Here is a 13,840-nt window from a genome sequence, read left to right as displayed (position 1 = left end):
CTTTTTTTTGTTGAAATAAATAAACCTTAAAGATAAAGACCAGTTATGGTCATGCGATTGCATTGTGAAAGAAACGTTGTGGAATCGATCAGAAAAGGCTGATCACCTAGCATATAAGTATTGGTGTGTACTGCAAGGTTGTGGAATCATCAAAATGATAAGAAATTTTGCCCAGTCTTTGTAAAGTTACAAGCAGTGTACACAGAAAGGTGTATATGGGACGAGATGAACATGTGGCATACAAATCCATCCTGATTTATGATGTTACATGTACATGCCATATTTAGAATTTTAAGGTCATGCCATGCTTTTCAGGGACCCTCTTATCTGATGTTCTTCCACACTTTAATAATAACAAAGATAACGCTCACAAATTGTTTTTCACCTCTTCCCAGAACTCAACCTTCTCTTAAATCTTATGCTCCATCTTTCGTTCTGCCACTCCTACATCTCCTACCCTTCACTCGATGTCTATTAGACAATCCTACCTGTATGACCACATTAGCCACGCTCTGCTTCAAGAACTGTAGATTGTAGTACATGGAGCTCTTACTCGTCTCGGCTGGTTCCACAGTGATTAGGTTTTCAGCTACAGCTCGCAGTTGCTGTGGTAAATGACAGGGAGCAGCAAAATAAAATTCAAATTTTCAGTGTTTACTGTTTCTTTTTTCTTTCAAATTGGCACATTAGCTGCAATAAATAGTGTTGTAATCAAACATTTTTTTCCCACAAATTGTCAACTAGTCCCTTGAAACCGACTAAATCAAAGTGATAACATGTATTAAATGGTATACAGGAGATTGAAAAAAACCTAAAAAATGTAAAGATAACAGTATATGGAATGAGAATATAATGGATGGAAAAAGAGTGAACAAGAAAGAGTGAAAGACAGAGTGCCACAGACAAAGAGAGATGTAGGGAAAGAGACAGAAGGATAGAGAAGGGAGAGAGAAGGAAAGAAAATAGGGAATGAGAAGAAGAGAGAAAATAGGGAGAGAGAAGGAGAAAGAGTGAACAAGAAAGAGTGAAAGACAGAGTGCCACAGACAAAGAGAGATGTAGGGAAAAAGACAGAAGGATAGAGAAGGGAGATAGAAGGAGAGAAAATAGGGAATGAGAAGAGGAGAGAAAATAGGGAGAGAGAAGGAGAAAGAGTGAACAAGAAAGAGGGAAAGACATAGTGTCACAGACAAAGAGAGATGTAGGGAAAGAGACAGAAGGATAGAGAAGGGAGAGAGAAGGAGAGAAAATAGGGGGAGAAGAAGAAAGAAAATAGGGAGAGAGAAGGAGAAAGAGTGAACAAGAAAGAGTGAAAGACAGAGTGCCACAGACAAAGAGAAATGTAGGGAAAAAGACAGAAGGATAGAGAAGGGAGAGAGAAGGAGAGAAAATAGGGAATGAGAAGAAGAGAGAAAATAGGGAGAGAGAAGGAGAAAGAGTGAACAAGAAAGAGGGAAAGAAAATGTGCCACCGGCAAAGAGAGATGTAGGGAGAGAGAGAGAAGGAGAGAGAGTAGGGAGAGAGAAGGAAAGAAAATACGGGGAGAGAAGGAGAGAAAATAGGGAGAGAGAAGGAGAAAAAGTGAACATGAAAGAGGGAAAGAAAGAGTGCCACAGATAAAGAGAGATATAGGGAGAGAGACAGAAGCAGAGAGAGTAGGGAGAGAGAAGGACAGAAAATAGGGGGAGAGAAGGAGAGAAAATAGGTGGGGAAGAGGAGAGAAAATAGGGAGAGAGAAGGAGAAAGAGTGAACAAGAAAGAGGGAGAGAAAGAGTGCCACAGACAAAGAGAGATGTAGGGAGAGAGACAGAAGGAGAGAAATAGGGAGAGAGAAGGAGAACGTGAGAAACACTGATGAAAATAAAGAAGTATACAGCAAGCAAATGGTAAAATAAAGATCAAAAGGAGAGACTGCCATAAAGAGAGAAATATGACAGAATCTGTGAGAAAGCAAAATAGTTTTTAAAGAGAGAGAGCAGGAGCAAATGCTAAAGAAACTACTAGATTGGAATGCATGCATAAAACTTCTAGGTATTTAATATTTGATTTTTTTTTTTTCTTCATCCATTTATACAATTGAATAATAGTTTCGTTTGTAATTAGCTTTATTACATGTAACATTTCAAATTTGTTTGTTTATTCTATTAACCCATACAGTACTTTTCATATGTTTAAAGATACCAGGCTCTACTAGCAGTAATGCTATATTTTGGTTCCTTTATCCCTTTATGTTATTATATGAAACTGTTTATACGTATTGTTATGTGTTTATTATTGGATAATATATTTCAAGTTCAAGTTCACTTACCCCAGGTTTGACCTTGAGCTTTGAAGCACAGATTGACATACAGATAGACTCTGCTGATACTTCAAGCTATTTGGAAAGGACATGAGAAAACAGTTATTCAACATCACATCTTCAACATCACATCTCCTTAAGAGTATATCTTAAAGGGTATTTGGGTATCTTTGGCTCAGATTCTGAAAAAAAATCCTGGATTTAGCTCATGCTGCAATCATAATTGTAAACCTTTAGGTCAGTCAGGAATCTCATGACTTTTAGAAGTCGATCGCCTGTCTGATTATCAAGATATTTATGATTGGAATTCAAAATGTCTAAAATTGTTTGGGAAAATGGGTATGGTAAAACCGATTTTTACTTTTTTGAGGATCTTCATGATCATTTTGAAGCGCAATTTTGTTAGGGCTTCAATATTACACCATACCACAAACACTGATAACATGTAGGGCCAAGCATCTCAGATTTGTACAACTGGAAACATTGTTAAACGATGCCTGTAATAACAACATTATAGTATGAATTTTGAATGTTAGGCTTCTTGTGAGAAGTTTCAAGTATTGTAAAGAACATGTTTTTGGCTTGCAGCCAGTAGATTAAGATCATGTGCTTGATCTAAGTTGTAGTTGAAAACAAGTCAGAACAAATCTTGGAACCAGCATAGATGGCAGGTTTAACAATCATAGTATGAAGTTCACGTAAAACACTTCACATCATTGATTCACACATCTGTGTGACACTTGTTCACGACCATTCTGTGAAAAGAACTTTGCCACATTTTGACTAAATTATAACAAAATAATACTATTACCTGTTGGAGATTATCTACTATTTTAATAACAATAGTTGCATTTCTATAGCGTTTAATTATTATGACCCTGTTAATAGGAATCATTAGCTAATCTGCAATTTAGTGCCCACGCTCCACTCCCTGGGGAGTATTCCAATTTACAAGCGCACATATGCCAATCCATCCACATTGACGTTCGCATCCCACCAGGTACCCATTTAACACCTGGATGGTGAGTGGCAAAGGTAGATTAATGTCTTGCCAAAGGACATTAGTGCCGCAGCGGGTCTTGAACCATGAACCATGTGTTCCAAAGTCCAATGACGTTACCACTAGACCACGACACCTCTACGTATCATTAACAGAATTACAAACCTTTTTAAAAATGAAAATTGACCTCGAAGGCACAAGTCTCAATGACTTTGTACCAGGTGACAAAATTCAGTTTACGCTTGGAGACTATCATCAAGTTTGTCAAGTTTCGTGCCGCAGCGGGTCTTGAACCATGCAATCCAAAGTCTGTGACATATCCATTAGATCACAACACCTCTACGTATCATTAACAGTATTACAAACTTTTTTATAAAATGAAAATTGACCTCCAAGGCACAAGTCTCAATGACTTTGTACCAGGTGACCAAACTCACAACGCTTGGGAGACTTCATCATCAAGTATGTAGAGGTGTCGTGGTTGAGTGGATATGTCACCTGACTGTGGATCACAAGGTCCGTGGTTCGAGTCCCGCCGCGGCACTAATGTCCTTTGGCAAGATAATAATCTACATTTGCCACACTCAACCCAGGTGAGGTAAATGGGTACCTGGTAGGATTATTCCTTGAAATGCACTGTGCGCTGATTATGGCTGCTGGAACTAAAGCTATGGTGATAATTTCCAAAGCTCTTTGAAAGCAATTTGAGACGATGTATACTGTGATATGCTCTATACAAGAACCAAATATTATTATTATTATTATTTTGTCAAGTTTGGTTCTCACCTTGAGAAGTCTGATTCTGTCCAGGTCTAACTTGATCAGCACAAAGCAATTATCAGGTAGAAACACCTCCTCGATGTATTCACTGACCTCCCCTAGCAAGGTCTTCTCGATGCGACCTTTGACCAGCCGGGCAAAGTCTGCATCGTTGACGATATCAAGCTCAGCCGTGATGATGGGAGTACTGATGTTCTTACTCGCGTTGATGATCTCCTTGATACGAGGCACACCCAAGGTGATATGTACAGGTCAAAGGTCAAGGAATAACTAATTTCATAACATAAATTCAGATTAGTTTATCTTAATGCTGCAATAATAATAATACTAATAATGTATACTAATGGATGTATCTATAGCGCATAAATCCATCATGCAAGGTTCTCATGGCACCTCAATATTACCCCGGCTCTTCTAGGCTACTGATTTTGGTGCTCACGGCATTTAAGGAATTCCCTCCTACCGGTACCCATTTAACAACCGAGTGGAGAGTGGCAAATGTAGATTAACATCTTGCCAAAAGACACCTGTGCTGGCCGGGGTTTGAACCCATCTCCAGTCAAGTGCATAAACCACTTGACCATGACACTTCTGTACTTGATATACTGGATTAAATTTGATTCTACCTAATTAGCCCAAAGAGGGAGACTCACTCATGTTGGAAAGCCCAACACAAAAAGATTACCGATACAGAGATTGAAAATTAGCATCTCTGAAACAACTAACGGATCATGCTGGTTCATGGCTTTTAATGAAAATTTTTCAAATTGTTAAATCTTTGTCAACCACACTTCTACACATCTCCTCACTCTTTCAACACCAGAGAACATCATATTCACTGCGACCTACATTAGCTCCTAGCTTTCTCATCCCAAAATCCCCAAACAGGCTGGCTTCAAATCCTTTCAATCCATTGCCCCATGCCTATGGAACAAGCTCCATGCATTTTTGAGAAATGTTATTTCATGTGACTTCTTCAAAGAATATCTGGAAACAAACCTCTACAATTCTTAATTTGACTTAATCTAAGGGACAATGCCCTTGTATCCTCTGGAAAAGACGCTATATACATTTAATTAATATTATCATCATCATCATCATCATCATCATCATCATCATCATCATCATCATCATCATCATCATCATCATCATCATCATCATCATCATCATCATCATCATCATCATCATCATCATCATCATCATCATCATCATCATCATCATCATCATCATCATCATCATCATCATCATCATTATTATTAGCATGCTTGTTTCATTGTCAAGGATATTCATGGAAGCCACCCCAGCGAAATGGAAAGTCTTGAGGGTCATCTGCGTTCCCGGTTCCCCGATGCTCTGGGCTCCGAGGGCACCGACGGTCGTACCAGGTTCAATACAAGCCCTCTGATGCTTAGTCTTACACATGGTCAGGAAATGATGAAGCTGGGTCGATGTGATCCGATGTAACTGATACAAGACTGCACAGAAAGAAAGAAAGAAAGAGAGAGATGCAGATAGTCAAAATAGTATTCTATGAATGCTCCCCAGGGAGTGGAGAATGAGCCAGGTTCAATACAAGCCCTTTGATGCTTAATTTTTAAGAAATGATGAAGCTGGGTCGATGTGATTCGATGAAGCTGATACAAGACTACACGTAAAGAAAGAAAGAAAGAAAGATGCAGTCAAAATAGTCTTCTATGAATGCTCCCCAGGGAGTGGAGAATGTGTCAGGTTCAATAGAAGCCCTCTGATGCTGGGTTTTACACATGGTCAAGAAGTGATGAAGCTGGGTTGACGTGATTCGATGGAGCTGATACAAGACTACACGGAAAGAAAGAAAGAGATGGAGATTGTCAAAATAGTCTTCTATGAATGCTCCCCAGGGAGTGGAGAATGTGTCAGGTTCAATAGAAGCCCTCTGATGCTTGGTTTTACACATGGTCAAGAAATGGTGAAGCTGGGTCGAGGTGAATCGATGAAGCTGATACAAGACTACACGGAAAGAAAGAAAGAGATGCAGATAGTCAAAATCAAATTCCTACCTTTTGTTTTACACGTAAGGTAAGTTGACCATTTTGAAAACTTATCTCATGTAAATAAAATGGAGATGATGCTACATAAAAAAACCGCATCATATTTTTAACCTGTAAATGAACGGCAGCTATGTGCAACAAAGGACTTGCGAGTATTCACTGAGCTATGTGTTATAAGATACAAAATTGTGAAGGGTCTTAAATTTCAAATCATTGTTTTACAAAATCGCAGCGGTTTTGCCACATCATGTCTGAATTAGCCTTTAGTCTTTTTATTTTATAATGAGATCATGGCGACAAATGTAATCGGTATTTCAGATGGTCCATCTTACCATCGGGTTCCGTCTGGGCTTCTGCGATCTTGTATGCTCTTCGACTCTTCTGAAGACTGGTGCAACATTCATCTATGTAGTCCCTGTATTCAGAATAAGATGAAGGTTAAAAGAATATGAGAAAGTACTTAATGTGCTGTAGCAGACTACGCTAGCAGACTACAGTACAGTAACAGGCTACATTAGCAGACTACAATAGCTGCCCTCACCATCAGAGGGTGGCTTTAAAGCCCTTCTGCACTAGTTTGGCATGGGGGATTAGACCTCCCTGAAAGGCCACTGGCAGGTGGTTATCTCATCAAATCAGCTCTCAATCAACATAAGAAAAAGGGCATCATGAGTGATCAATGGGTACCGCTTAGGCACTGTTGGCTGTATAGAGAGCGCAAGTAGTTGTAAGAAGTGCAGTATCGCTTTAAAGTGTGACATTACATCTACAGCCTTGTCTTCTCACCTCAGTGTGGTCTTGAACTCTTGACTGCACTCTGCAAACTCTTTACTCTTGAGGATCTCACCGGCCATACGTCGGATATCGATGCTTCCCAGTGAATACTCCTTCTTGGATGGGTACTTGTTCTATTAAAGAACACAATACAAGAAAAACAATACCTTTTATCTTTCCATATGGTTTTGCATGATCTCTTCCAAGGCCTGTGGCCAGTTTCACAAAGCCTTTTTCTAATAGAGTGGTGAAGTGTGACATCATCAAAAATCTATTTTTGGAATTTCTCAATTTTTTCTTCATTTTCCGAAAGAGCATCAAACATAATGTCCGAAGTTTGAAAACCAATTGAATATATTAAGTATTGGCTGAGATATGACTATCTGAATAAAAAGGTGTCCTATGGGAACTCGTTGTTATAGCGCTCTGGTTCATAACTTTAGGAACCAGAGCACTATGACACTATGACAAATGACAAAAATCAGCGACAAATCTGCTGATAACCAATCAGAATCAAGGATTTCAGTAGCTTATAACAGAGACTGTCATTTATCACTGATGACAAGTTTTGTGAAACGCTGCCCAGGGCACATTTTCATAAAACTTGCTACCAGAACAAGTGACGATAACTGTTTTGAGCTACTGAAATGGTTGGCATTTGATTGTCTGATAAAATGTTTTATGAAACAGGGCCCAGGTCAGGACCCCACTGCAATTAAAATTGACTTTTGACCTCTGTCTATGTGACCCTAAATCAAATCATTCCATCAATCTACCTACCATCAAACATTTATGGTTTTCAATTTAAAATATCTTACAAGATATATATCAAAGGCAGGACCCCACTGCAATTAAAATCTCATTGCTTAATACATGTCTGACCTCTGACTTTTGACCTCTGTCTAAGTGACCCAAAATCAATTCATTTCATCAATCTACCTGCCATCACACATTTATGGTTTACAATTCAAAAGATCTTCCAAGATATATATCTAATATAAAGGCTTTAACTGATACACCCTATTTCATTTTCCAACTATTTTTTTTTTAACTGTTATTACTTTGTTTCACATATTGAAGTTGATTTGATATGTACATTGTAAATGTTTATAACCTGTTTTTTTTTTTTTTTTACTGAATTTGAAATAAAATGTATACAAAATTAAAAATTAAAAAAAATATGTAAAAAATTGAATAACATAAAAATGTCTCAACAGGCTGGTTGTAGACCATTTGGGAATAGACTAATTGGGTAGTAGACAAACTAGTTGTGGACCAAATGGCAATTCACTATATAAAGTGTACCTGAACGTGCTGCAAGACTCGAGGTAAGTCGACCTGTTTGCCCTTCCCTTCCATAGCTGCTGGGTCCAATCCATCATCACCGTACTTAAACTGGATGATATCACTCATAGAGTTACGTACTGTCTGATCATAGTGCGAACACAGGTCCTCCAATGACTGTAGGTTGAATGAGAAAAATAAAGTGTGTTCCAACAATGGAGGTAGATGAGAAAATGTGAACACAGGTCCTCCAATGATTGTAGATTGAATGAGAAAAATAAGGTGTGTTCCAATAATGGAGTTGGTAGATAGGAACAATGCGAACACAGCTCTGCTATAATGAATGTTCGGTAGATGGTTTAGTTCTGCTTCATATCAGATTTTGTAAACAGTGACATTCCAAATAAATTAATGTCAACTGAGAAAGACAAGATATGTGCTGAACTGAAGGTAGAGACAATGATAAGAACAGTGAGCTTTGAATGACTTTGTTAGAAACTAGTTGGAGAAGGGACTATATTGTTGCACTTGCAAAAGGAACACTTTTACTCTTCATTATAGTAACCCTTTTCTAAAGGCTCACACAATGCAGCATGGCACACTAGTTCACAGCACTGCGCAAAAGTCTGAAAATACTCGACTGTACTTGTCCTGAAAGAAATAGAACTTCTTTTTAGTCAAATAGTAACATAAAACCATTTTCTCTCCAGTTCTCTCATGAATCCGGTAACTTTTGAAAGTTATCTCTTACAAGCTGTGATTACTATACACGGTGTCTCAGCAAACAAGATTAAAACGTTTGCAGAGGTGTTTTAAGCACTTAACTTGAAATGCAAAGGTTGTGGGTTCAATACCGACACGGCACTAATGTCCTTTGGCATCAATCTACATTTGCCACTCCATACCCAGGAGAGAAATAGGAACCGGTACAATGATGAAAGCCGTTGTGTTGGCAATTTCCATATGCACTCAACGTGACCATATGGTAGAAATACTCCCCAGGGAGTGGAGATGGTGCACATTGTGGGTGAATGAATCCGATGACCATGGTAATAATATCTGTAAGGTGCTTCGAGACAATATTTTGTATTAAACACTATACAATTCCAGATTATTATTATTATTATTATTAAGAACAATTATTATACCGATCATGCCTAACACTCAACACCTCCTTACCTTAACCAGTCTTCTTTGCATGTAGCCCGTCTCTGCAGTCTTTACTGCGGTATCCACCAAACCTACACATAAAGGGAACAAGACCTTTAATAGATAAACAAGACTCCCAAAATCATTTAAGATTGTGAAACTGTAGATCACTTTAAGAGAAATCTAAAAACACATCTAAAGACAAGTGTTTCACCCTAAATATATTTTGTTCAGTTCTATTGTACTTTCAGAGTCTTTTTGTTATGACATTTAATCTGTTTGTGCCTGACACAAGATTAAAGGGATTGGGTAACTTTGCCTCAGATCCTTAAAAAAATCCTGTATTTAGCTCATGCTGCAATCATAATTATAAACCTTTAGGTCATACATGAATCCTATGACTTTTACAAGCCAATCGCCTGTCTGATTATCAAGATATCTATGATTGGAATTAGAAATTTCAGAATTTGTTTTTTAATGGTTTTTACTTTGTAAATAAGGCATAAAAATTAGTATGGTAAAACCAGTCACTCAAAGATGTTTACTTTTTTGAGGCACTTCATGATCATTTTGAAGCACAATTTTGTTAAGGCTTCAATATTACACAATATCGCGGACACTGATAACACCTAGGGCCATGCATCTCAGATCTATATTTAGAATATGAAGGCATTTGAAGAGCCATGTTTTTCAGGGAACATCCTTTTATCTGATGTTCTTCCACACTTGCATAATAAGAATATTAATGCTCACAAATTATTGGTCACCTCTTCCCAGAACTCAACCTTCTCTTTAAGCACCTTGAACACCATCTGGGTGGATATGTTGCGCATGATGAATGTCTGCATTATCATTATTATTAATAACTGCCGACACAAGAATAGGAAAACTTACCTTCTCTTCCTGCCATGGTGTGAAAAAAGAACTCTGATGGAGTTAATCCCGAGTAGAAACTGTTCTTCACAAATCCTTTGGCTGCCGGAATACGGGCTGTATGCATGAGAATAAAGCACAAATATGATTTCGTCTCTAATATGCCTCCGCCTAAATTCAGTTATTAAAGATCATGGCTTGGATTATTCTTGAAATTTCACGATGAGAATAAAAAGCCTATACTAGCCTATCAATTGATCTTGTGCATCGCGATAGTTCATGACTTAAATCATACTTCAAGCATGTACATTGCGATAACATTGCTAAAACTCCTGAGAATTCATGGAAATTGACCTTTATGACCTTTCACCTATTTACTCTCAAATCAGATCGTATTCCTATGGTGATACATGCTTGTTAGGATTAAATTATGAACAATTAAATTAAGTTAACTAGATCTAGCTTTTATTCTCCCCCCCCCCCTTCTCTCTCTCTCTCTCTCTCTCTCTCTCTCTCTTACAAATGGGGCGCTGCGAGAAGGTTGAGATGCAATCAATTGCAAATTTGCAATTTGCAATTAATTACAAAACTTACGCTTGCTTTGGGGATTTTCAATTGATTTTCAATTGATTGCAACGCCCTATAAGAGATGTAGGAGTCTAAGGTTACATTTCATCGCAAATAAAAAGTTCAGAGACAAGGGCCTAGACTGAAGTCAACTTACAGTGTCTTTTGAAATGTGGAAGTGCTCTGTCCTCAAAGCCATTCGGGATTCTCTTGCCGCTGATGGCCTGCTGTCCTACGCACGCTATCATCTGAGAGATGTTGATGAACGAACCTACGGACAAGAATTTGTCAAAATTGTTATACCATAAACAAAGTCAGCTAGATTCATGTTAAAGGGGAAGTCCACCCTGATGATAAGTTTGTTTTAATACAAGGAAAAAAATGAGAACAGATCAGTGAAGGTTTAGGAAAAATTGGACAACAAATAATAAAGTTATTATAACTCTTCATGAAATATTTCAAATCTGTCAGTCAAAAATCTCTAAATATGATGTTCCCCCTCACATTTTATCCTTTGTTAAATGCAAGGAATGTCATTAAATTCCATTTTGATCAAAAGATATATTTTCTTCATGCCTATCTCAACCATACATCATGGATAACATGTTCTTTCATGCACCGCCATATAAGATAGGTCTACTATTCCGTTAACATTCAGAGAAATGGAGATTTCGGGATGACATCGCAATTTCTCTACTATGAAGCATTTGTGAAGCGGTACTGTTATATGACCTCTAATGCTACTAAAGGTTACCAAGAAAGCCTTAGCCACTCACCTTTTGATCCACAGACAGCCATATTGAGAGGACTGTTACTCTTGTGTAGCTCCCTCAAGCATGCCTTACCAGCGTGGTCTCTGATCACAGACAACTCCTTGAGGATCATAGACTGCAATTCAGAACAAAGATAAAAACCCGCTGGTTCCAAGATTTTTTTCTAACTTGTATCCAATTACATGGGTGTAAGCCACAAATATGTTTAACCAATTGACATTTCTCCTAGGAAGCATTACATTTATTAAAGTTATTGTCCTAATGGCGGACTAATGAATATTAATAAGTCAGAATCAATAAGGAGAACTTGGGTATTTGTCTCTAGTTTATCATGACTGTGCCATGGACCAGTGATGGCCTGGTGGTAGAATCGCTGCCCGACAAGCAGTAGATGGCCGGTTCAAATCCTGCTGGTTCCCAAAAAAATTCTGACTTGTTTCCAATTTAACAGATCTTTATTCACTGGGTGTAAGCCACAAATATGTTTAAACAATTGACATTTCTCCCAGGAAGCATTACATTTATAAAAGATAAAAAAGTGAGAGAACTGTCACTCTTGGGTAGATTCCTTCTAGCCCAACCCTGCCCCATTTAACACCACACGTAAGGACTTCCTGCCACAAAGTACGCCCATGCAAAATAGATTCAGTGGACTCCAAATGGACCTAAATTAGGCCTGTTTTCATCGGCTTGAGTTTGCCAAATATCCCAATATTCTAACTATCCCAATCGCAAATTAGCCAGTTAATTTGCGGCTTCATCAGCGGGATATTTGGTCGAGAAAATACCCTGAGAAATCTTGGTTTTGTATGGTGGGCTTATTTGCCCTAGTCAAAGCTAGTTTGTGATGAGCGTATCGGTCTGGTGAAGACGCAATTTCGAGCTTCGGGATAATATCCCGAGTCTGAAAATAGCAGGTTATTTGGCAAACTCAAGCTGATGAAGGCAGGTCTATTGATGGGAGTTTTCTGAGGTTTGAGTTGGCTTACCTCTAAAGTCTCCTCAGCGGTACATCCTGCTTGAGTTTGGAGTTTACCCACTTCCAGCTGCTGAATGTACTCATCACACTTGGAATACCTAGAAATTTATAATGAAAGAATAAGATCATCTTATCAAGACATAATATTTCTGTACTCTAAAAAATCTATTAGGTACCTCAAACTTGAGTGCCTTATCTTGGTAGCTGGGCTAAAACCAGGAACATACTCATCTCCACTGCCGGCTGCTGGCTTCAATCGCTTGGGCCCACAGAAAATTTCATTGTAGATACATTTCATCAAATTTGTATCTATGATGACAATATTTGCTTTCTTTTGTGGTATATCAGATCTATTCCATTCAGCTAGTAAGAATAGCGAACTCGTCTTCGACTCATTCAATATTTGCAAGCCGAATGTGATATATTTGATATACTACTCATCTGATATACTACTCAATGGCAGCCAATATTAAACAGATATTGAACTCTTCTGCGACTCATGCAATATTGGCAAGCTGAATGCAATATATCTGACAATCTACTCCATGGTAGCCAATATTCTTTGACTCATGCAATATTGGCAAGTTAAATGCAATATATCTGATATGCTATACTACTCAATGGCAGCCAATATTACACAAATATTGAACTCGTCTTCGACTCATGCAATATTGGCAAGCTGAGTTAGATTTGCAGTATTTGTCCTTACCCTTCATGAAGGAGCTGTTTCTGGGCCTGGAGAAGACCTGCACCAGGGGTAACATCCCCAATACCAATGGAGAAACCACGGTTACCTAGCAACACACAACAAACAACATTTCATTCAATCATGTATGCCAAGAAAGTTGGAAAATCAAATCAATACAGACTTCATACAAGAACAAAACAAAACAAAGATGAAGAAGTACACACAAAATAAAGATGCTAAGAAGCATGTAATAAAAGTCTTTCCCCTAATTTCCAAGTGTTTACCCAACAAAAATATTGGCTCAACATCAATAATAATAATAATTCTGTTTAACCAGGGAAGCCTCATAATTCTGATGGTATAACTCTATTATCAAATAAACATTTACTTTAATTGTATTAAAGAGAATTGTTGCTGAGCTACCCTGAGTGACCCTGGACGGTGTGCACTCTTAAAGTTTACACTATTACTATTACTATTAATATCACCAATGCTGTTCTTCCTGAAGGCCCTGCAATTATTATTACCCCAATGATTGCTCATGTTTAATGTGTTAGAAATGAATAGTTACTTCAGTTTTCTTAATAGATTAGTGATACACAACATCATCTGAGCAGCAGCTAACCAATATGATTGGCCTTGCTA

At 38.0% G+C, this 13,840-nt stretch overlaps 1 protein-coding gene across 2 annotated transcripts in view; it reads right to left on the bottom strand.

Annotated features, from left to right (window-relative positions):
* Nucleotides 1-13,840, bottom strand: part of LOC576264 (DNA-directed RNA polymerase III subunit RPC1) — a 39,186-nt gene that overhangs the window by 7,411 nt on the left and 17,935 nt on the right. For both annotated transcript variants that reach the window (XM_030979523.1, XM_030979524.1), the window contains exons 19-31: nucleotides 13,217-13,301; nucleotides 12,518-12,605; nucleotides 11,532-11,643; nucleotides 10,913-11,026; nucleotides 10,210-10,305; nucleotides 9,346-9,407; nucleotides 8,188-8,343; nucleotides 6,895-7,016; nucleotides 6,441-6,523; nucleotides 5,365-5,553; nucleotides 4,085-4,323; nucleotides 2,308-2,373; nucleotides 489-605 (exon numbers count right to left, since the gene is read on the bottom strand). In XM_030979523.1, the coding sequence (XP_030835383.1) occupies nucleotides 489-605; nucleotides 2,308-2,373; nucleotides 4,085-4,323; nucleotides 5,365-5,553; nucleotides 6,441-6,523; nucleotides 6,895-7,016; nucleotides 8,188-8,343; nucleotides 9,346-9,407; nucleotides 10,210-10,305; nucleotides 10,913-11,026; nucleotides 11,532-11,643; nucleotides 12,518-12,605; nucleotides 13,217-13,301 (1,529 nt within the window). The remainder of the gene's footprint in view (nucleotides 1-488; nucleotides 606-2,307; nucleotides 2,374-4,084; nucleotides 4,324-5,364; nucleotides 5,554-6,440; nucleotides 6,524-6,894; nucleotides 7,017-8,187; nucleotides 8,344-9,345; nucleotides 9,408-10,209; nucleotides 10,306-10,912; nucleotides 11,027-11,531; nucleotides 11,644-12,517; nucleotides 12,606-13,216; nucleotides 13,302-13,840) is intronic.

This window comes from Strongylocentrotus purpuratus, unplaced genomic scaffold (assembly GCF_000002235.5).
Source record: "Strongylocentrotus purpuratus isolate Spur 01 unplaced genomic scaffold, Spur_5.0 spur5_scaffold_10, whole genome shotgun sequence".
Classification (NCBI taxonomy): domain Eukaryota; kingdom Metazoa; phylum Echinodermata; class Echinoidea; order Camarodonta; family Strongylocentrotidae; genus Strongylocentrotus; species Strongylocentrotus purpuratus.
Note: the sequence above shows the minus strand (reverse complement) of the source record. Positions and strands in the feature narration are given on the sequence as shown.